Source organism: Triticum dicoccoides, chromosome 5A, assembly GCF_002162155.2.
Source record: "Triticum dicoccoides isolate Atlit2015 ecotype Zavitan chromosome 5A, WEW_v2.0, whole genome shotgun sequence".
NCBI classification, from domain to species: domain Eukaryota; kingdom Viridiplantae; phylum Streptophyta; class Magnoliopsida; order Poales; family Poaceae; genus Triticum; species Triticum dicoccoides.
In genome coordinates this window covers 637,496,125-637,520,153 of record NC_041388.1, presented here as the reverse complement: position 1 = coordinate 637,520,153, position 24,029 = coordinate 637,496,125, and the positions used below count along the sequence as shown (strand labels likewise).

The 24,029-nt window shown below is 46.7% G+C and overlaps 1 protein-coding gene across 1 annotated transcript in view; it reads right to left on the bottom strand.

Moving 5' to 3' along the window:
- Positions 1–2,082: 2,082 nt before the first annotated feature.
- LOC119298217 (BTB/POZ and MATH domain-containing protein 1-like) overlaps positions 2,083–24,029 on the bottom strand; it is a 58,039-nt gene continuing 36,092 nt past the window's right edge. The window contains 1 exon segment of the mRNA XM_037575700.1: positions 2,083–2,744. Within this exon segment, the coding sequence (XP_037431597.1) occupies positions 2,083–2,744 (662 nt within the window).

Sequence of the window (24,029 nt, the reverse complement as noted above, 5' to 3'; positions counted from 1 at the left end):
AGTGAAAGGTCAAACTACCTCTGCAGTAAAGATGTTTGGTTTTCAAACAGAGGTGTGATCTTGACTAGAGATAACCTAACATGCTACAACTGGCAAGGTAGCAAGACTTGTGTCTTTTGCCAACATGACAAGTCCTCGTAGTCATCAAGTCCTTCCAGGCTGCAAGTTGCTCGTATCTTGATGGATGGTCTAGAATTATGTTCATCTAATGGTATACAGAACAACATTATATAAATATGCCTCTTATTTGTAATATGATTTGCATCATAACAATATGTATAAAGTAAATTAATGCCTCGTATTGGTAATATGATTCAGAGTATAACAAATATGTATAAACTAGAAGAAGTCTTCAACAGTGTTCATCCAAGAGAGCAACGTAATATGAATTGTATCATAACTAATATGAAAAAACTAAAGTTATGTATGTTATTTGTAATATAATTTGCATTGTACAAATATGTACTGTATAAACTAAGAAAATTCTCCAATCACGTTCATCCAATAGAGCAAGATAAATGGACGGTCCCGCCAAGAAATTAAAATAAGACCAGAAGTTGCAGCTCCTATTTTTCGAACAAGCTACTCCGGGCATATGTCCATGTTTTGACTGAGAAGGAAATCTCTAGCTTGGCGAGTTTGGCATACAACAATGGTGACCGAATTGGCAAGCTTGGCAGATAGCAATGGAGAACGCCAGTCTTATGGTGCGACAACATCTGGGCTACCTAGAACTCGACGGACTTCATGTTTTCTACGCACACAAAAAATACATTGAGGCCAATTCCAATGCTGTTCACGAGCGGGTAGCACAGAAGGCGCTGGACATCCGGTTTGCGTCCTCCGAGGATCAGCTGGCTGATGGGCTGACCAAACAAATCAGGGCTACACGCTACAGAGCTACTTTGACCCCATCGTTGAGATGAGTGAACGAAAACCTCTATGTGTTTACAAACTGGACTATCAAAGTACCTACAAGATCATAAACCAACACAAGGGCCAGACCACAATGTCACACATGCGCTAACCAGCAACAGCAATTCATATTATATAGGCAACCTGGAAAAACAAAAACAAATGCATTCGACCCAGAATTCAAACCTTTATGCTACAGAAATCCGGTTCAAATCTCACTAGGGCCTAAAACAGAGGAACATGACACAAACAACACTTTTCTAGATCACACTCTTCGCCTGATTTTAACGAGGCTCATTTCCTCCCATGACACAAATTTTGTGTTATTTCCTCTTTGGCAGATATGGAAGGCAAGAAACAACCAGAGATCCACAGGTAAAGAGACACATGTAGACTGAATGCCGAAGGGCTTGGAGGTACACCACGGGGCAATTATTTCAGACTTCCTCAAAACTTGTCAACATGCTGAATGCCGAAAGAAACAATAGCATGGACTGGAGGCTCAGATCAGCGATACTAGAAATAAAGAAAATGGCAAATAGAAATGCTCCTCACTTCATTTACCTATAAAGGGACAAAAATGCAATTGCTGATAGTCTAGTGAAGGCAGTTCTTCCTACAGCTGCTACTCCTTTTAAGAGCCCTGTTTGTAGTCCTAATCATGGCCCTGTTTTCCCACTCTTACATATCTTGTCTGATCTAGCACAAGATAATTCTATCCTGCTTCAGGGCATCAAAATATGTAATTTATAATGCTATATCTATGGAATCTAGCACTTTGGGGCTGTTTGCTTAAAAAACTGTCCTATTTATAATGTAATATTCTGAGAATAATAGCATTTTGCTGTGTTTAATCTTATTCCATTCCAATAGATGAGGCCATCATAGCATTTCATACTAATGTAGAGCATATGGGCGTCAAATGCTCGACAAAAGATTCACACACGGCGAAATTTTGCCAGAAGATTAAGATCAAGTGTTATGCGGTTGCAGAGAAGCGCTCTAGATAAATTAGCAAACCTGATAAATTAGAAGGTTCAGTTTTGGAGGGGTTGATCTAGGAGAACTTTCACGCCATTAGTATGACATGAGACTTAACCTAACCATTCTTAGTTTCATCTAACATGGACCTGCTCATTCCTACAAAAAATCTACTAATGGAGCTGCTCATGCCTTATGAAACTTCCTTCTCTTCTCTAATGCGTCCACTATGAGAGATGGACAAGTCACTTTCAGATCCTTGAAACCTTGGGTTGCCACTACATCATCCATAGCATTGGTATCTGATATTTCGATAAATTCAAGGCAACCATCCTTAAGTTCATCGCAGTTATGTTGGTCAGCTAAAGCCAATGTGGTTGCCACAGTGTCCACATTCAGATCCTTGCAAAGTATGCTTTGGCAAACCAGCTTGAGCCTCTCCATGGCATATCTGTCCGCAGCCACCAGTAAAAGCTGGGCCATCTCAGTATCCTCATCCTCACCACCAGACAAAGAATCAGTATAGATGAAGTGCAACAGGGCCCTGAAAACAGCAGGTTGCATGTCCTTGATGGTTATTCACTACCTCGGCTTCGCCTCCCGCATCGGCCCATAGAGCTCTGCCTTCAGAACAGGTGACCGCATAGCAAGAACGAGCCTATGTGCTTCAATGGTCTCTCCTCCAACACTGAAACTGACATCGAATCCCTCCTTTTCTTCCAACAGCTTCTCAACATGTTCAGTCATGTTAGATGGTGGCATGTCGATCTTGCGGAGCCCCAATTTGGTATCTGTAACATGTGGCTTCTCGAAGACAGTGATGATGCATTCGATCTTCAGGTGATCATCTGTCACATTCCTAGTTCTAGTATGCACTACTCTAGCCCTTCTTGTGTGCATCATGTTTAAGTTTGAAAGAAATATGAAATGGGGATTGAGGGAGTCCTGGAGTAGGGGGTGTCCGGATGACCGAACTATACCTTTAGCCGGACTCCTGGACTATGAAGATACAAGATTGAAGACTTCGTCCCGTGTCCGGAAGGGACTTTCCTTGGCGTGGAAGGCAAGCTTGGCGATACGGATATGCAGATCTCCTACCATTGTAACCGACTTTGTGTAACCCTAACCCTCTCCGGTGTCTATATAAACTGGAGGGTTTTAGTCCGTAGGACAACATACAGAACAACAATCATACCATAGGCTAGCTTCTAGGGTTTAGCCTCTCTGATCTCGTGGTAGATCTACTCTTGTACTACCCATATCATCAATATTAATCAAGCAGGACGTAGGGTTTTACCTCCATCGAGAGGGCCCAAACCTGGGTAAAACTTCGTGTCCCTTGCCTCCCGTTACCATCCGGCCAAGACGCACAGTTCGGGACCCCCTACCCGAGATCCGCCAGTTTTGACACCGACATTGGTGCTTTCATTGAGAGTTCCTCTGTGTCGTCACCGTCAGGCTTGATGGCTCCTATGATCATCAATAGTGATGCGGTCCAGAGTGAAACTTGTCTCCCCGGACAGATCTCTGTCTTCGGCGGCTTTGCACTGCGGGCCAATTCACTTGGCCATCTGGAGCAGATCGAAAAATATGCCCCTGGCCGTCAGGTCAGATTTGGAACTTTAAACTACACGGCTGACATCCGCGGGGACTTGATCTTCGACGGATTCGAGCCACTGCTGAGCGCGCCGCACTGCCACGACGAGCATGATCTAGCTCTGTCGCCTAACAGTGCCCTGAAGGCCGCACCCGCATCGGCTTCGACCCTTAATTCGGAGCCAACTGCGCCGATCGAGGATGGGTGGTTGGATGCCGCCTCGGGGGCTGCGATTCTAACGATGATCGAGCGGAACACCAGCCCCGCACTCCGCGAGACTCGTGATTCCAAGGAGCCGGACTCCTCTCCGGACTCCGAACCATTCGCGCCTCTGCCGATCGAATCCGATTGGGCGCCGATCATGGAGTTTACTGCCGCGGACATCTTTCAGCACTCGCCCTTTGGTGATATTATGAAATCACTAAAGTCTCTCTCTTTATCAGGAGAGCCCTGGCCGGACTACGGTTAGCGAGATTGGGGTACGGATGATGAAGAAATTGAAAGCCCACCCACCACCCACTTTGTAGCCACTGTCGACGATTTAACCGACATGCTCGACTTCGACTCCGAAGACATCGACGGTATGGACGCCGATGAAGGAGACGATGAAGAACCAGCGCCTATTGGGCCCTGGAACACCACCTCGTCATATGACATATACACGATGGACGCACCAAAAGATGATGACGAGGAGCGGAAGGACGCACCGAAGGCTTGTTCCCTCGAAAAGCAGTCAAAGCAGCGACGCAAGCGCCACCCCAAATCCCGCCTTGACAGAAATAGCGATCACACAGACCCAGTGCTGGAGCAGGGCGAACCGCTGCCGGACAATGGCAATCCGTATAATCAAACCGAACAAACATATCCTATCAAGGATAATGGTCCGGATGACGTAACAACGGACAGGCACCCGGAGCAGCAGACTGCCCGTAAAAGGCTTGTTGCCACCGCGAGGAGTCTGAAAAAGAAGAAGCAAAGGCTCAAGGCTGCGCAAGACACACTCCACATCAGATGGAGTAAAATACTCGACACAGCAGCGATGTACAGCGACAATCGCCCCTCCAAGAGCTACCCAAAGCGGAAACTGCTACCTGAATTCGATGAGGAGGCCTCAGACCCCCCACAACCAAATATCAAAGCAGCCACTTGGTCGGATAGACGACCCCTCTATCAACACAGAGCGGCATATAACGCCACTCACAATACAACACGCGACCCATGCGAGGGCTCGCACCCAAAGGATGGCGCAACAAGATCCATCTATGGACCACGCAAGCGCGCCCCGGCATACAATTCAACACAACAAACATTCGAACAACGTGGTACACCCATCTACAGGGGTGCCGCACACCCCCTATGTTTCACCGATGAGGTGCTGGACCATGAATTTCCAGAGGGATTCAAGCCCGTAAACATAGAGGCATACGACAGAACAACAGACCCTGGGGTCTGGATTGAGGACTATATCCTTCACATCCATATGGCTCGAGGAGATGATCTCCACGCCATCAAGTACTTACCCCTCAAATCAAAGGGCCAGCTCGTCACTGGCTCAAAGGCCTCCCCGAAAGCTCCATTTGAAGTTGGGAAGAGCTCGAAGACGCCTTTCGGGCAAATTTTCAGGGGACTTATGTCCGACCTCCGGACGCGGACGATTTGAGTAATATAACTCAACAGCCCGGAGAGTCAGGCTAAAAGCTTTGGAACAGGTTACTTACTAAAAAGAACCATATTGTCGACTGTCCGGACGCTGAAGCCTTGGCAGCTTTCAAGCATCGCGTCCGTGACGAATGGCTCGCCAGACAGCTCGGCCAAGATAAGCCGAGAACAATGGCCGCATTAACAAACCTCATGACCCGCATTTGCGCAGGTGAGGATAGCTGGCTAGCCAGATGCAGCACCAGCGACCCCAGTACATCTGAAGTTAGAGATGGAAACAGGAAATCATGGCGCAACAGCAATAACAAACGCCGGAATAAAGAAGACAACACGAAGGGCATGGCAGTAAATGCCGGGTTAAAAAGCTCTCAGCCAGGTCAAAAGCCTCCCCCCTAAAGGCACCAGGGATGAACTGTCCAGCCTCAACAAAATTCTGGACCAAGTATGTCAGATCCATAGTACCCCTAATAAACCTGCTAATCATACCCACAGAGAATGTTGGGTCTTCAAGCAGTCTGGCAAGCTCAACGCCGTACACAAGGGGGAGGATACACCAAGTGAAGACGAGGACGAGCCTCCCAAGCAAGACGCGGGGGAACAAAAGAAATTTCCACCAGAAGTCAAAACAGTAAACGTGTTACACGTGATCAAGGGAAAAACAACACGACACTCCCAGGAAAATATACCCAAGTGCCTGTCACCGCGAAGTCCTGCCACTGGTCGTCTCAACCGATCACTTTCGACCATCGCGATTACTCAGCAAGTATCCGACACGCATGATGGGCTGCCCTGGTATTAGACCCAGTAATTGGCGGATATCACTTCACACAAGTCTTGATGGACGACGGCAGTAGCCTAAACCTAATATATGAGGATACAATCCGCGGGATGGGGTTAGACCCAACACAAATTCGCCATAGCACTACTACCTTTAAAGGAGTAACGCCAGGCCCAGGGGCTCATTGTACGGGCTCCCTCCTACTACAGGTTATATTCGGCTCCCCCGATAACTTCCGTCGCGAGCATTTAACCTTCCACATCGCTCCGTTTCAAAGTGGCTATCAAGCACTGCTCGGACGCGAAGCTTTCGCTCGCTTTAATGCAATACCACACTACGCCTCCCTCACACTCAAGATGCCCGGTCCACGTGGCATCATTTCAGTGCACGGAAATATCAAGCGATCTCTGCGCACCTAAGAGAGTGAGGCTGCCTTGGCAGCCGTACACTAAAGGCGCCCGGACCAGCGAAAGCATCCAATAGGTCGTCAAGACCTCAGACACAACTAATCGAGTCCGACGCCGCTACTTATACCGAATAAATGGTCACACCCCTATTTGTCAATACAAGGGGCTCAACGCGCGCAGACAAGTGGCAATTTCTCCTTATCTTGAATTATACATGGTTTCCTTAAAAAACTATCTTTTTGCACGACAACTTTTTCACCTAAATTCCTCTCTTTTACAGACGATCATCGTGCTACACCCGTCCAGGATACAGCACAACAGAGACACAGGCACATACGTGCAGCAGGGACCCGCTCCAAGGATTCTTTTTAGATTAAGACCCTGCGTAAACCTTTTTTACTGTCTCTTGTTGATACATATCCACTGTTGAGAAGGATGCTGACGTCTTGGCATGTGGCCACGCCAGAACAATGCACGTACCTGGACACAAGGGGCTTCTTACAAAGGCCATTATTTAGGCCCGGTTTATACCACCAAGACCGAATACCTTAGGGAGTGTTCGGCATCGCGAGTTTGGCCTTATATGCATCAGCTCCGAATCATTGTCTTTGGTCAAATGTTGGGTTTGCCCGGCTCCTATGTTTTGGTGCCTTACGTTCCGCTTTACCAGCTAAGGTAGCACCAAGAGAACTACTGCGATTGTGCCCTGGTTCATCCGGACGAGCACCTCAGTAGAGAAAGCTGAAAACTGACTGTCATGATATAGCGTGAGACTGGTCAACCTCTCGATGACCTGTTGGAATGTTAGAATTCCTCCGCCTTAACGAAGGGCCGTTTTCCGACCAGGCATGTCCGCACCCCGGGATCAGGAAAGTGAGGAGCCACCATGGGCTATTTAGTAGCCCCACTATCAAACTCCTATGGCTAAGTGAAAGTGCTAAAGCATCATAGTCCGGTTGCCTCGCTCGCTCCGCTATCACCTCCTTAATAGGACCAAGACGCTGGGTTAAGTGTGAACGCGTGTTTTTGCGAGCACCTCCGCATTATATGCGTGAGGGTTGAAGCCGACGGCTGCAATCTTTCAGGTTATACACATGTATACATAAACGGCCGCCCAGGAGGCATCATATTACTTTCAGGCAAAAGTATAAAAATAGCCTTATAAAAATTTATAAAAGCATTTCGCTTACAATGAGATTACATATCACTCAAACATAATATTTTTTGAGCACTGGGTCTCTATCAAACGAGCACCCTCAAGAACTTCTTCAAAGTACTGCTCAGCAGCCCTTCGACCTATGGCCGAATCCCGCGCTGCAACAGTGGTAGCATCCATCTCCGCCCAGTATGCTTTAACACGGGCAAAGGCCATCCATGCGCCCTCTATGCACGCCGACCTCTTCATCGCATTAATGCGTGGCACCACGTCAAGGAACTGCTGCACCAAGCTAAAATAGCTGTTCGGTTTTGACCTTTCCGGCCATAGCTTATCCATAACAGACCTCATGGAGAGTTCGGACAACCTATTTAGTTCGGCCCATTCGGCTAATTGGTCAGTCAATGAAAGTGGACGCTCGGGAGAATGGAATTGTCTCCAAAACAGTTGGTCTACTTCACGGGCCGTCTGACCCTGGAAATACTTGGCCGCATCGGCAGCGCTCACCGCCAAATCCATATATACATCCTCCGAACTCCACAGCCGATCCAGAGGGGCATACCGTGTGAGGGAGTCCTGGATTAGCGGGTGTCCGGATGGCCGGACTATACCTCCAGCCGGACTCCTGGACTATGAAGATACAAGATTTAAGACTTCATCCCGTGTCCGGAAGGGACTTTCCTTGGCGTGGAAGGCAAGCTTGGCGATACGGATATGTAGATCTCCTACCATTGTAACCGACTCAATGTAACCCTAACCCTATCCGTTGTGTATATAAACCGGAGGGTTTTAGTCCGTAGGACATCATATTCATACACAACAATCATACCATAGGCTAGCTTCTAGGGTTTAGCCTCTCTGATCTCATGGTAGATCTACTCTTGTACTACCCATATCATCAATATTAATCAAGGAGGACGTAGGGTTTTATCTCCATCGAGAGGGCCCGAACCTGGGTAAAACTTCGTGTCCCTTGCCTCCTGTTACCATCCGGCCTAGACGCACAGTTCGGGACCCCCTACCCGAGATCCACCGGTTTTGACATCGACATTGGTGCTTTCATTGAGAGTTCCTCTGTGTCATCGCCGTCAGGCTCGATGGCTCCTACGATCATCAATAGCGATGCAGTCCAGGGTGAGACCTTCCTCCCCGGACAGATCTTCATCTTCGGCGGCTGGGTCAATTCACTTGGCCATCTGGAGCAGATCAAAAGCTACGCCCCTGGCCGTCAGGTCAGATTTGGAATTTTAAACTACATGGCTGACATCCGCGGGGACTTGATCTTCGAGAGATTCGAGCCACTGCCGAACGCGCTGCACTGTCATGATGAGGATGATCTAGCTCTGCTGCCGAACAGTGCCCTGGAGGCCGCACCCGCGTCGGTTTCAACCTTTAATTCGGAGCCAACTGCGCCGATCGAGGATGGGCGGTTGGACGCCACCTCGGGGGCTGCGATCCCAACAGTGATCGAGCCGAACACCAGCCCCGCACTTCGAGAGACTCGTGACTCCAAGAAGCCAGACTCCGAACCCTCCGCGCCCCTGCCGATCGTATCCGATCGGGCGCCAATCATTGAGTTTACTGCCGTGGACATCTTTTAGCACTCGCCTTTCGGCGATATTCTGAAGACACTAAAGTCTCTCTCTTTATCAGGAGAGCCCTGGCCGGACTACGGTCAGCAAGGTTGGGGTACGGACGATGAAGAAATTCAAAGCCCACCCACCACCCACTTTGTAGCCACTGTCGACGATTTAACCGACATGCTCGACTTCGACTCCGAAGACATCGACGGTATGGACGCCGATGAAGGAGACGATGAAGAACCAGCGCCTATTAGGCCCTGGAAAGCCACCTCGTCATATGACATATACATGGTGGACACCCCAAAATAAGGAGATGGCGATGGAACAGCGGAGGATGACCCCTCCAAGAAACAGCCTAAGCGCCAGCGTCAGCGGCGCCGATCAAAATCCCGCCAAAACAAATACGGTGATTCCAGCACGGGAGATAATAATACTCCGGAGAGTGCCGAAGAAAACCCCCTCCAGCAAGATTTAGCACAGGAGGATGGAGAAACCAACCCTCATGAGAGAGCGGCAGACAGAGAGGTCGAGGACGATAATTATATGCCTCCCTCCGAAGACGAGGCAAGCCTCAACGACGACGAATTTGTCATGCCAGAGGATCCCGTCGAGCAAGAGCGTTTTCAACGCAGGCTTATGGCCACAGCAAGAAGCCTCAAGAAAAAACAGCAACAGCTGAGAGCTGATCAAGATTTGCTAGTTGACAGATGGACTGAAGTCCTTGCGGCCGAAGAGCATAAACTCGAACGCCCCTCCAAGAGCTACCCAAAGCGCAGGTTTCTACCTCAACTAGAGGAGGAAGCACTTAAACCTGCATCACCTGCACTCGATACGGCCGATCGGCCACCTCGTGGCCGCGACGGAGAAGCCTCTCGGCCCTCCACTCAAGCCGCACCCCGTACCAAGGCACAGGAAAATGCGTCGGACCTGCGAGATATGTTGGAGGACAAGGCAAGGCAAACAAGATCGATCTATGGATCACGTGGGCGCCCCACGACTCGAGACGGTAACCGTCACATCGGCCATAAATTCAGCAGGGCCGAACACAGTAGACAAAGCTCATCGGAGCTACGTCGTGATATAGCCTAGTATAGACGCGCCGCACACCCACTATGCTTCACAGACGAAATAATGGATCATCAAATCCCCAAGGGTTTCAAACCCGTAAACATCGAATCATATGATGGCACAACAGATCCTGCGGTATGAATCGAGGATTATCTCCTTCATATCCACATGGCCCGCAGTGATGATTTCCACGCCATCAAATACCTCCCACTCAAGCTTAAAGGACCAGCTCGGCATTGGCTTAACAGCTTGCCAACAGGATCAATCAGTTGTTGGGAGGACCTGGAAGCCGCATTCCTCGACAATTTCCAGGGCACTTATGTGCGACCCCCAGACGCTGAGGACCTAAGTCACGTAATTCAGCAGCCAGAGGAATCGGCCAGGCAATTCTGGACACGGTTCCTAACAAAGAAAAATCAAATAGTCGACTGTCCGCATGCTGAGGCCCTAGCAGCCTTCAAGCACAATATCCATGACGAGTGGCTGGCCCGGCACCTTGGACAGGAAAAGTGAAAGTGCGTTATATCGACTAGAGGGGGGGGGGTGAATAGGCGATTTTTATGAAAGTCTTCAAAACATGGAAGTTATGAAGACAAACAGTAGAGATATGCCTATTACTATGCAGCGGAAGTTAGACTACTCTTGGCAAGCCATGGTCAAGTACCAACAGAGTGAAAGCACAGTGACAAATAGCTGTAGTGTAATTAGGATCAGGTAGGAAGATACTATGAAGCCAAACAGATCATACACTCACGTTGTGAAGACAAAAGATAGAACAGACACGCAATGACTTCACAATGAGTGATCAGTAAGTAAAAGGAAGTGAAGATGAAACCAGTGACTCGTTGAAGACAATGATGTGTTGGACCAGTTCCAGTTGCTGTGACAACTGTACGTCTGGTTGGAGCGGCTAGGTATTTAAACCTTAGGACACACAGTCCCGGACACCCAGTCCTGAACACGCAGCTCAGGACACCAAGTCCTCACCGTATTCTCCTTGAGCTAAGGTCACATAGTCCTCGCCCAATCACTCTGGTAAGTCTTCAAGGTAGACTCCCAAACCTTCACAGACTTCATTCACTGGCAATCCATAATGTCTCTTGGATGCTCTGAACGCGACGCCTAACCGTCTGGGGATGCACAGTCCTCAAGTGTAATAAGTCTTCAGATCACACAGACAAGAAGACTTAAGTGATGCCCAATGTTCTCTGGCTCTGGGTGGTTAGGGCTTTATCCTCACAAGGAATTCTCTCTCTCAAAGGCTTCGAGGTGGGTTGCTCTCAAACGACAAAAGCCATACTCTCAATCTGAGCAGCCAACCGTTTATGGTTGTAGGGGGTGGGCTATTTATAGCCACTTGGCAACCCGACCTGATTTGTCTGAAATGACCCTAGGTCACTAAGGAACTGACACGTGTCTCAACGGTCAGATTTCAAACTCTCATGGCAACTTTACTAGGGCTACAAGCAAAGCTGACTTGTCCGGCTCTGGACAAGATTCGCTCTCATTGTCTTCACTCGAAGACATAGGTTTTTGGTTTAGGCATCACTCCAGTCATTCTGACTGGTTCTCCTGGACCCCACTTAACAGTACGGTGGTTCCTATGACTCAACACAAAAGAAAAAGAACTGCGAAAGATCTAAGTCTTCGAGCTCCATAGGCTTCATAACGTGTCTTCTTTTGTCATAGTCTTCAATGTGAATATCTTCATATACCACCTTTGACTTCAATGTCTTCATACATTTTTAGGGGTCATCTCTGGTAGTAAAACCGAATCAATGAGGGACTTCTACCTGTGTTATCCTGCAATTCTCACAAACACATTAGTCCCTCAACTAGGTTTGTCGTCAATACTCCAAAACCAACTAGGGGTGGCACTAGATGCCCTTACAATCTCCCCCTTTTTGGTGATTGATGACAAACTAGTTGAAGTTTTCAACGGGGAATATAGTCTGTGAAATTGTAAAGGATAAGGAATTGTCTTCATAAGTTGCAAGGGCTCCCCCTGAAGATGTGCATACAAGTTAATTTTCTTTTGGAATGCAAATGCACATGGCAGGTTGTACTTGTGGAGATCCACTTCAGCTTATGATGACAATCCACTATGCATGTGAAGATATATGAAGATAATGACATGCATAATGGAAAATGGACGTCTGCAGAATGAGATAAGTGCGGAATTTATCGTCGCACATGCGGAATTTATCTTCGCATAACAGGGTGGCAAACAAGTAGCAGACGACCATCTGGTTTAAGTGTTACAACTCATAAGAACCAAATGTAGCAAAACAACGAGAGTTGTAAGCACGAAGCAAACTATAAGGCACCCGCCCATATGAACCCGCTTGAAGACTATCAATCTCATATGCTTCTCCCCCTTTTGTCAGTAATGACCAAAAAGGTTTGAAGACATAGAGCCTCTACTCGTTCCCATGAGGAGTAGATGAAGTAACAGGGTTGTTGGCGTTGTTTGGTGGTGCAGAAGAGCTTGGAGGTGCTGAAGCAGATGGTGGTGAGGTAGCATCTTCTTCTTCATCAATGATTCTGGCAGTGACTGTGGCAGCAGAGGAAGAAAACTCAGAGTCTTCAAGAGATGGAGTCCCCAGCAGCACAGCTCTTCGAGGAGGTGTGGAGTCAAACTTGAATCTCTCAGTGAAGTCATCCTCTTGAAGATCAGCTTCAGAAAGCATCATCGTTAGCCCTTTCCATGTGCGGCGACAGGTTTCATGGGCAACGAAAGCGTTCTTGGTGGCAAGATTTCAGATGCGATTTACATCCACCAAGAGGCTCTTCATCTGTCTCTTCAACCAGTCATGATGCCTATCCTGCTTTTGATGAAGGGCCACAAGAAGCTCTCGGTCGTTGAGAACACGAGTGCGCTTCTTGGGTCTTGAAGCAGTGGCACTGTCAGTGGCTTCAGTTGAAGCAGGGTGTGGTGCACGTGTAGTGCCAGCCAAAGGATACACCCTGGAGATGGCTTCAACACCTTCAACGTTCTGAGTGAAGCTCTGGTGTTCTGCATTCTGAAGACTCAAATGTTGCTTAGCAGGCTCAGGATATATAGCTTCAGCAGAGGTATCCACATCTGGCAAGAAGATCCGATGGTTGCGGGCTGAGGGCTGATATGAGATTACAGAGTGAAGCTTGATCAGTGTCATTACCCAAGGAGCATAGAACTTCAAACCAAGTAAATCTGAGCCTGATGCAGCAAGTTGGCGTATGAAGAAGTCCTGTGCATTGAAGCATTTGCCATGAAGGATACAAAATATCAGAGTCTTCATTGCACCCTCGATCTTGGCATTTGGAGAGTGCCCTTTGATAGGCCAGAGAGTCCGCCGGATAATGTGATAGATGGTTCTGGGCAGGTACTCAAAGTCTTCAACGAAGAACTCTGTTGGATAAGGAGCATCGTGGGGCAATGGCTTCATCATGGAGAGCATCTGACTCATATTCGGTTCAGGCCTCTAGAATATGCTCTCAAGAGCTTCAGTGTGTAGTGGACAGCCTTTCTCGAAGAATTCGCCAGGAGTGGGCAGGCCGGTGAGCTCAATGATATCAAATGCATTGGCTTCGTGATGGACATTGCCGGTCATCCACTCTAGGGCCCAAGTCTTCGGATCTCTGTTGTATCCTTTGATGTGGAGGGTGGCATAGAATTGCAGCAAAAGCTCTTCATTCTAGTGCTCTTCATCAGTTACAAACTGCAGCAGACCCACTTGCTTGAAGCAATCCAACGCTTCCTCTAAACAGGGCAGACCAGCAATGGCTTCAACATCAAGGCGCTTGTGCGGGAAGATGCGACCTTGGTTATATAGGATGCATGAATAGTAGCTGCGCTGAGGATAGCTCCAGAACCTATCTGATGAAATCCTTTCCCTTGAATAGGGGTTCTTGGAGCTGTTGAAGAACGTATTATCTGCCTTGAAGCTATTGATGTTAAAGGAGCCAGGTGCTGATGCAGGACCTGGGAACCTCGGCAGCCTTGGGACTGGCTTCTGGACATGAGGCCTGTGCTCAACATGGTAAGCAAATTGAGGACCTGCAGCAGACTCAGGAACAGAAGTGTCTGGATCAGTAGCTTCGCTGTCTTCTGAAGCTTTTAGTGGGGAGGGCTCCACATTGGCTTCAGTGTTGGTTGTGGCAGCCTCAATATTTTCAGCCTCCGCTTGACTAGCTGGAGGGTCGGTCACAAGCACGTTCTCCTAGAGAACTGCTTCTTGGTGGAGCATAGGAGTGGTCTCTTGTGGTGCTTCTTCTGCGGCTGATGCGGCCGAAATGTCTTCAGCATAGACTTGAGGCCTTGGACCTTTGCGAAGCCTGCGGAATGCAGACGACGCCTGTGGGGTTGGAGTGGGCTGGGCCTCATTGTCTTCTTCCTCTTGAGGGCGATCCTCCCATGAAGCATCCTGTGCAATTGGCGTCAGTGGACGACCAATGCTGATGAGTTCGCTGTGTTCTAATTGAGGAAGGGCTGCATCATCTCAGCCTCATTGCAGTTGGGAAGACAAGTGGAACTGCGTCCTGCCTTGGTGCCTCTTGTTCAGCTGGAACATTCTTCTTCTTTTTCTTTGCGTCCATCTTGGGGTCGATGCCAGGACGCCCAAGTGCCCTGCGCTTCTCAGCCTCATTGTAGGCCTGCACACATCTGTCTGCCAGAGTCTTCATTCGTTCCCGCGAACCTTGAGCTTCTGCACGCTTCTTCAGAAAGTTTTCCTTTAGTTCGTGCAACATGATCTTGAAGCTCTTCACTTCTTGCACGCTGAGCTTGGCCATATGCTTCTTGAACTGAGCCTTTTCATGATCAATTTTCTGCTTCAGTTCAACAATGCGCTAGGCAATTGCAAGTTCTGAAGCAATAGCGCCTTGGAAGGCGACGCTGAGGCCAACGGGCAGCTACAGATCTTCAAAGCTGATGTTTGGTGTGGCAAACCATTCATCGATGAAGTTGTGGATGATGGCGACATCAAAGAGAGGCAAATTGTTGAAGATTTCAGCTTCTTCTTTGCTCTTGATGAGCTGCTCGAGAGCGTCATCTCCAAGATCTTCATCACTTGACAGATCAATGGCTTCGCTGCGCAAAATGGCAGCAGCTGTGAGCTCTTTGTCGGTGTGTGGCTGAGGCATCTTGGCCTTCTGGGGCTTGGAGACGCGGGATACGTCTTCAGACTGCACACTGTCTTCAGGAGGTGAAGTTGCCAATGGCTTCGCCCTTGAGATTTTTGGTGAAGGGGCCGGCTTTGAAGCTTTTGGCTTCTTCGACTGCTTTGGCTTCGGTACAGTAGGAGCTTCATCAGACTCAGAGTCAGCTGGAGGGTCATTCACGACAGTCCCTTGGACTAAGATGCGGGTGATGAAGCCCTCAAGGTTGGCATACGGATCGATGATATTGGGTTCTGCGTCGCGTGTGCCATCTGCCCTTGGTGCGGAGGGACCAGGGTTGAAGTCTAACCCCAACTTCTTCTTGTTCTGCTTCGCTAAGTTCTGGGCAAACTGGAAGTTGCGCTTGAACAGATTGTCGTCACGACACCAGAGTAGTGACGACGGATGTGCTTCAGTAGGCTGTGGTCCTCGGACCATGCATGGGTAGAAGCCTTGAGCAATGGCTTCATCTCTGGTCCTGGGTATGAGGTTCTTGTAAAGGATGTCCCCCCATGGTCTCTTGATGGCACTTTTCTCAGCATACTCTTGGGTTGTGAAGCGGTATTTGAACCATTGTTCTGCCCAATAGCGTCGAATCCATTGGATTCAGGTCTTGCGCTGACCATAATTCTCTTCAGGATTTGTTTTATACATTTCTGCCAGGTCATCAGGCAGATCTTTGGATGTTCCTCCACGTCGCTGTTTGCCCCCCTTCCTTGCTGCTGTTTCTGAAGCCATAAATCTTAACTTGGAAGGCTTCAAGACATTCAAAGGCTTCAAAGGATTTCTTTTGCTGGACCAATAGGAACTAGCTTCAGGAGAATTTATGTGATGCTGTAGGAATTCTGCAAATGAATGCAAACTATGAGAACCAAAGGATTCTCCCACGGACATGTACCTGTGACAGCATTAAGGTGCGAGGGAAGGGGAAGAGGTCATATGCATTCTCAGAAGATTTTGAAGATAAATCAGTTTAGAAGACATTGACCTCATCGTGCGAAGACATTTACTCATAGATAAGAAGTTGGTTCCAGATTTGTACGAATCCACAGATCAATACAAGTGAGGAATCTAACTACTTTTGAAGCACAAGTGAATATTCTAGGCATGTTATGAGATGCAGTTTGAGAGAGATCTAGTTTGTGTGAGCAGAAACTGCTTGTGGTAGAAAGTGACAGATCAATAGGATCAACAGTGCTGTAAAAGGCAGTTTTATTTACCACACTGAGAACTGCTAGACGGAGCGAGAGATGAGGCCGAGCAGTTCACTCGTCCGTGCCCTAACTTGGCGACGGAGGAGACCTACGGCGATGACGGAGAGGATGATGTCTGCGGTCGGCGTGAAGACGGCGTCGGAGAGGTTGCGGCAGCGAAGCGCTTCATCATCGGCGTCGTCGAGAGCTAGCGGTGGCGCTAGGGTTCGTGCGAGGGTGGAAGAAGAGATAGTTACCGCTGTGAGTGTGTATTTATAGGCACAGGGGCGACACTGTGCTATTACACAGGTGCCCCTGGCGATTCGCATCTGAGGAACGCATGGCCAGTTTGCGGAAGTTTGGGGTTTGTTCCACGTCCCACGCACGCCTGGATTGTCGGGCGGTCGTTCCTGCTTCTCCGGATTTTATGTGGAGGAATGAGCATTGAAAACGGACTTTATGGTTGTCTCTATATCTTCTGCTGACTAGGACGCAGTGAAGACATTAGACAGTTTCAATAGAATGCATATGACTTGGAGAGATAGAGTTTGAGATAGAAAGCATAGAGAAGTTTGGGGTCCGATGACATTCACTTAGTTCAAAAGATTCAACACGAAGACATAGCTATAAGTGAATGTTGTAGAGGACAGAACACTAGCATATATATATATATATATATATATATATATATATATATATATATATATATATATATATATATATATATATATATAGTCAACACAGTGAAGATAATCATGGAAATATGTTCGAAGCCAAACCAAATGTGAAGACATTGCAAGGTAACGCCATGAGAGAAACACTTCAAAATAGAACGTTTGGTGGTGGTGTTACCCACCGTATAGGAAGTATTAGACCCAGACACGGCACACAATTATCGTGGCGCTCCGAAGTCAAATTCCACATTAATGTATTCACACTTAGAATGTATGTCTTCACTGATTGAAGATATACTTCACTTTGTGTGTTGCACATCTAAGTCATCAATATGCATAAGGGTTAGGATGTGTGCCTGATCACAGGACATTTGAGGATTCCAGGATATTTAGCTCACACCGTAACTTGCAAAACCTCTTCTCATCCAAGGGCTTGGTGAAGATATCTGCCAATTGCTCTTCAGTGTTGACGTGTATGATATCAATGTCTTCCTTCACAACATGATCTCTGAGAAAGTGATGACGAATTTCAATGTGCTTTGTCTTCGAGTGCTGAACTGGGTTGTTGGCAATCTGGATGGCGCTTTCGTTGTCGCAGTAAAGTGGCACTTGCTTCAGATGAATTCCATAGTCCTTGAGTGTATGCTTCATCCACAGAAGCTGAGCGCAGCAAGATCCAGCAGCAATGTATTCAGATTCAACAGTGGAGAGAGATACACAGTTCTGCTTCTTTGAGGACCAACATACAAGTGATCGTCCCAGAAAGTGACATGTGCCTGATGTAGACTTGCGATCAACTTTATCACCAGCATAATCAGCATCCGAGAATCCAACCAAATCAAACTCTGAGCCCTTTGGATACCATAATCCTAGAGTTGGGGTGTGAGCCAAATATCAAAGAATTCGCTTCATAGCTAAGTGATGCGACTCCTTTGGTGCCGCTTGAAATCGAGCACACATGCAAACACTAAGCATAATATCTGTCCTAGATGCACATAAATAAAGTAAAGAACCATGGAGCGGTATACCTTTTGATCATGGAGCGGTATACCTTTTGATCGAACTCTTTACCATTGTCGTCGGGACCCAGATGATGTTTGGCTGGCATTGGTGTTGTGAAGCCTTTGCAGTCTTGCATACCGAACTTCTTCAGGCAATCTTTGAGATACTTCTCTTGAGATATGAAGATGCCATTGCGTTGTTGTCGTATTTGAAGACCAAGGAAGAACTTCAGCTCCCCCATCATGGACATCTGATATTGCTCTTGCATCATATATCCAAACTGTTCACTGTACTTCTGATTGGTGCAGCCGAAGATAATGTCATCCACATATATTTGGCACACAAACAGTTCACCATCATATGTCTTCGTGAAAAGAGTGGGATCTAGGGAACCAGGTATGAAGCCTTTGCTCTTCAGGAAATATTTGAGTGTGTCATACCAGGCCCTAGGGGCTTGTTTGAGGCCATACAGTGCCTTGTTGAGCTTGTATACCATGTCAGGATGTTTTGGATTTTCAAAGCCAGGCGGTTGTGCAACATACACTTCTTCTTCAATCTTGCCATTGAGAAAGGCACTCTTCACATCCATTTGATATAGAAGTATGTTATGATGATTTGCATAGGCCAGCAGTATGCGTATGGCTTCAAGCCTAGCCACAGGAGCAAATGTTTCAGTCAATGCCTTCCACTTGAGTATATCCTTGAGCAACGAGACGAGCTTTGTTTCTGACAACTTGACCATGCTCATCTTGCTTGTTGCGGTATATCCATTTGATGCCTATTATGTTGTGCTTCCATGGATCAGGATGCTTAACCAGTTCCCATACATTATTTAGCTCAAACTGTTGAAGCTATTCTTGCATAGCTTGAATCCATTCAGGTTCCATGAAGGCTTCTTCAACTTTCTTGGGTTCTGATATTGAGACGAATGCGAAGTGCCCACAGAAATTTGCTAGCTGAGTTGCCTTTGAACGAGTGAGTGGACCAGGTGCATTGATGCTATCAATTATTCTTTCAATCTGCACTTCATTGGCAACGCGAGGATGTACAGGGCGAAGACTTTGCTCTTGCTGTTCACTGTCGTTGTTGGAAGGAATGTCTTCAGGCTGAGCAATGTCTTCATGTTGATCAGGTGCTGAAATGATAAGTTATTCTTCAGGATGAGCTTTAGAAGGTATAATCTCTCCAGTTCCCATTAGCTTGATTGATTCACTAGCTGGAATTTCATCTAGCACATTTGGCAGTTGCTCTCTTTGTGAACCATTTGTCTCATCGAACCGCACATCCACTATTTCAACCACTTTGTAATGGAAGAGATTGAAGACTCTGTAGGAGTGCGAATCCTTTCCATATCCAAGCATAAAACCCTCATGTGCTTTTGGTGCAAACTTTGAGGTGTGGTGTGGGTCCTTGATCCAGCACCTTGCGCCAAATACTCTGAAATAACTGACATTTGGCTTCTTGCCAGTTAGGAGTTCATAAGATGTCTTGTTCAGAAGCTTGTGAAGATAAACACGATTGATTGTATGGCATGCAGTGTCAATGGCTTCAGTCCAGAATTTTCTTGGAGTCTTGTATTCATCTAGCATCGTTCTGGCCATCTCAATGAGTGTTCTGTTCTTGCGTTCGACGACGCCATTCTGCTATGGTGTGTATGAAGCCGAGAATTCATGTGTGATGCCCAAGGTATCAAGATATGTATCAAGGCCAGTGTTCTTGAATTCAGTGCCATTATCACTTCTGATGTGCTTTATCTTGGCGCCGTAATTGTTCATGGCTCGATTGGCGAAGCGTCTGAAGACATCCTGCACTTCAGTCTTGTAAAGGATTATGTGCACCCAAGTATATCTAGAGTAATCATCAACAATGACGAAGCCATAGAGGCAAGCAGTAGTAGTAAAAGTTGAGTAGTGAGTGGGACCGAAAAGATCCATGTGGAGCAGTTCGAAGGGTTGAGTAGTAGTCATGATTGTCTTCGAAGGATGTTTTGCCCTCGTCATCTTCCCTGCTTCACAGGCACCGCATAAGTGATCTTTCTTGAACTTGACGCCCTCGATGCCTATGACATGTTTCTTCTTTGCAAGGGTGTGGAGGTTCCTCATGCCAGCATGCCCAAGCCTCCGATGCCAAAGCCAGCATTCTGAAGCTTTTGCAAGAAGACATACTGCAAGTTGTGGCCCTGCTGAGAAATCTACCACATACAAATCATCTTTCCGATACCCTTCAAACACTAGAGACTTGTCAGATTCCATTAGTACCAGGCAACGATATTTTCCAAATATTACGACCATGTTCAAATCGCAAAACATTGAGACAGACATTAAGTTGAAACCAAGGGATTCAACAAGCATGACTTTATCCATGTGTTGATCCTTTGAGATTGCAACTCTATCTAGACCCAATACCTTACTTTTACCAGTGTCAGCAAATGTGATGTGGCTCTTGTCAGATGGACGTAAGGTTGAGTCCATAAGAAGGCTTCTTTTGCCAGTCATGTAATTTGTACACCCACTGTCAATAATCCATTCTGAAGACTTTGAAGACGCTGGTGTCGTACCCTACAGTGCAGTTAGGGGGATAGGCTTCACGAAGAGAATTGTGAAGCAAAAACATTTGACGAACCAGTGGGTTATGAAAACTTAGATCCAGATTAGGACTAATAGGGACAGTAGCATGCGATTCAGGAACGAAGTACATAATGATGCCATTCGGGCATTTTATCTTGCGCCCTACAAGATTTTTAAGGTCCTAGCAATAGCGTCATAAGATTTTGGTTTTCTGCTGGAGACCCTTCCCTGCAAAAGAGAGTTAAGCCTTCTTAACCACCCACATCTTCAAGGGTGGCTTAGAAGCAATAAGTCTAAGTGCAGCATCTGAGAATTTTGGCTTTGAAGCCTTAGCAAACAGTCTTGCAGGTGGACAGTAGTACTCATAAGAATAAGCAGAATAATTTTTGGTCATATGAACATGACGGTTTGATGAACCGCTCTCATATTCATATGCCTGAGTATGGTTTCCCTACAAAACATTTGCGTTAGTGTGACTTAGGTGAGTCCTCTGTTTGTATGAAGCCTTTGGACCGTATGAAGCCTTTGGTCTGAGGTTTGTCTTCTTCAAGTGAGGTGTCATGAAGACATTCAGAGGAAGATTTTCCAGACACTTTTTCGGAACCCAGATCTTCTTCATAGGCGGTCCATTCCTGCAGTTAGTACCAATGTACCTGGCAAACACTTCACCATTCTGATTCTTAAACAATATATAGTTTGCATCAAAGGATTCATCAATGATAATGGGGTTAGCACAGGTGAAGCTAGATAAATTGGATGGATCTGCTGAAGGTTCCTTTGCAGCAACCCACTTGGTTTTGGGGTACTGCTCAGGTTTCCAGTAAGAGCCATCTGCATTTATTTTCCTTACGAACCCTATACCCTCTTTCCTAGGGTTTCGGTTCAGAATCTGCTTTTTCAGGACATCACATAGCGTCTGATGCCCTTTAAGGCTTTTGTACATCCCTATTTCAAGCAATGTCTTCAACCTAGCATTCTCATCAGCAATAGCAGTGGTATCCTCAGCAGAGGGGTTAGTTACCACATCAACAGTTGAAGATATTGCAACAGTAGTAGCAGTGGAACATTCAGCAACAGAAGTAGCATTATCACGCTCAATGTGTTTAAGACATGGTGGTTCAAATCCTTCCTGAGCAGAACTGATCTGTTCGACGCGAAGTGACTCATTTTCCTTTTGAAGATCTTCATGAGCCGCTCTCAATTTCTCAAGTTCTTGCTTCCTTTGAAGATAATCATAGGAAAGCTTTTCATGAGTTGTTGAGAGAGTATCATGACGATCTTCAAGTTCCTGATACTTAACATGAAGATTTTTTATGTCTTCAATTAAGGATTCAGATCGAGTCATTTCAGCACCCAACAGATCATCGCTTCTGTCTAACAGTTTTTGAATATGTTCCATGGCTTTCTGTTGTTCAGTTGCAATTTTAGCAAGTGTTTTGTAACTGGGTTTTGAATCACAATCAGAGTCATCGTCACTAGATGTTTGATAGTGAGTAGTGCGTTTGTTTACCTTGGCATCGTGTGCCATGAAGCAGTAGGTAGGAGTGCAGTAGTCCTTGTCATTTGCATCGGTGTTGGTGATGAAGTCATTGTCTTCAGTGTTGAAGATGGACTTGGCGACGTATGCTGTAGCCAGACTTGCAATGCCAGAATCAGACTCCTCCTCAAACTCCACCTCTGCCTCCTCAGAAGCGGACTCCTCCTCTGAATCCATTTCCTTGCCAACAAACGCATGTGCCTTGCCAGATGAGCTCTTCTTATGTGATGAAGACTTTGAGGAAGACTTGGAAGAAGACTTTGTGTATTTCTTCTTCTTCTTGTCGTCAGAGTCATATTCCTTGCTATTCTTCTTCTTTCTGCTCTAATTGTCCCACTGTGGACACTCAGAGATGAAGTGTCCAGTTTTCTTGCACTTGTGGCATGTTTTCTTCTTGTAGTCACGAGCAGAAGATTCATCATTCCTTGAGCTTGATCGTGAAGACTTTCTGAAGCCTTTCTTCTTGGTGAATTTTTGGAACTTCTTCACTAGCATTGCAAGTTCCCTTCCAATGTCTTCAGGATCATCAGAACTGCTGTCAGATTCTTCTTCAGATGAGGAAACAGCTTTTGCCTTCAAGGCACGAGTTCGCCCATAGTTTGGACCGTAGATATCTCTTTTCTCAGAAAGCTGAAACTCATGTGTGTTGAGCCTCTCAAGTATGTCAGATGGATCGAGTGTCTTGAAATCAGGACGTTCTTGAATCATCAGGGCTAGGATGTCAAACGAACTATCAAGTGATCTCAGCAGCGTCTTGACGACTTCATGTTTGGTGATCTCAGTAGCGCCGAGGGCTTGAAGCTCATTTGTGATGTCAGTGAGTCTGTCAAATGTGTGCTGGACATTCTCATTGTCATTTCGCTTGAAGCGGTTGAAGAGATTGCGAAGGACACTGATTCTTTGATCTCTCTGGGTTGAGATGCCTTCATTGACCTTGGAGAGCCAGTCCCAGACTAGCTTGGATGTCTTTAAAGCACTCACACGGCCATACTATCCTTTGGTCAGATGACCACATATGATGTTCTTGGCAGTAGAGTCCAGTTGAACGAATTTCTTGACATCAGCAGCAGTGACACCTTCTCCAGCCTTGGGAACGCCGTTCTCGACGACATACCATAGGTCGATGTCAATGGCTTCAAGATGCATACGCATATTATTCTTCCAGTAGGGATATTCAGTTCCATCAAAGACGGGGCACGCAGCGGAGACTTTAATTATCCCTGCAGTCGACATAGCTAAAACTCCAGGTGGTTAAACCGAATCACACAGAACAAGGGAGCACCTTACTCTGATACCAATTGAAAGTGTGTTATATCGACTAGAGGGGGGGTGAATAGGCGATTTTTATGGAAGTCTTCAAAACATGGAAGTTATGAAGACAAACAGTAGAGATATGCCTATTACTATCCAGCGGAAGTTAGACTACACTAGGTAAGCCATGGTCAAGTACCAACAGAGTGAAAGCACAGTGACAAATAGCTGTAGTGTAATTAGGATCAGGTAGGAAGATACTATGAACCAAATAGATCATACACTCACGTTGTGAAGACAAAAGATAGAACAGACACGCAATGACTTCACAATGAGTGATCAGTAAGTAAAAGGAAGTGAAGATGAAACCAATGACTCGTTGAAGACAATGATGTGTTGGACCAGTTCCAGTTGCTGTGACAACTGTATGTCTGGTTGGAGCGGCTAGGTATTTGAACCTTAGGACACACAGTCCCGGACACCCAGTCCTGAACACGCAGCTCAGGACACCAAGTCCTCACT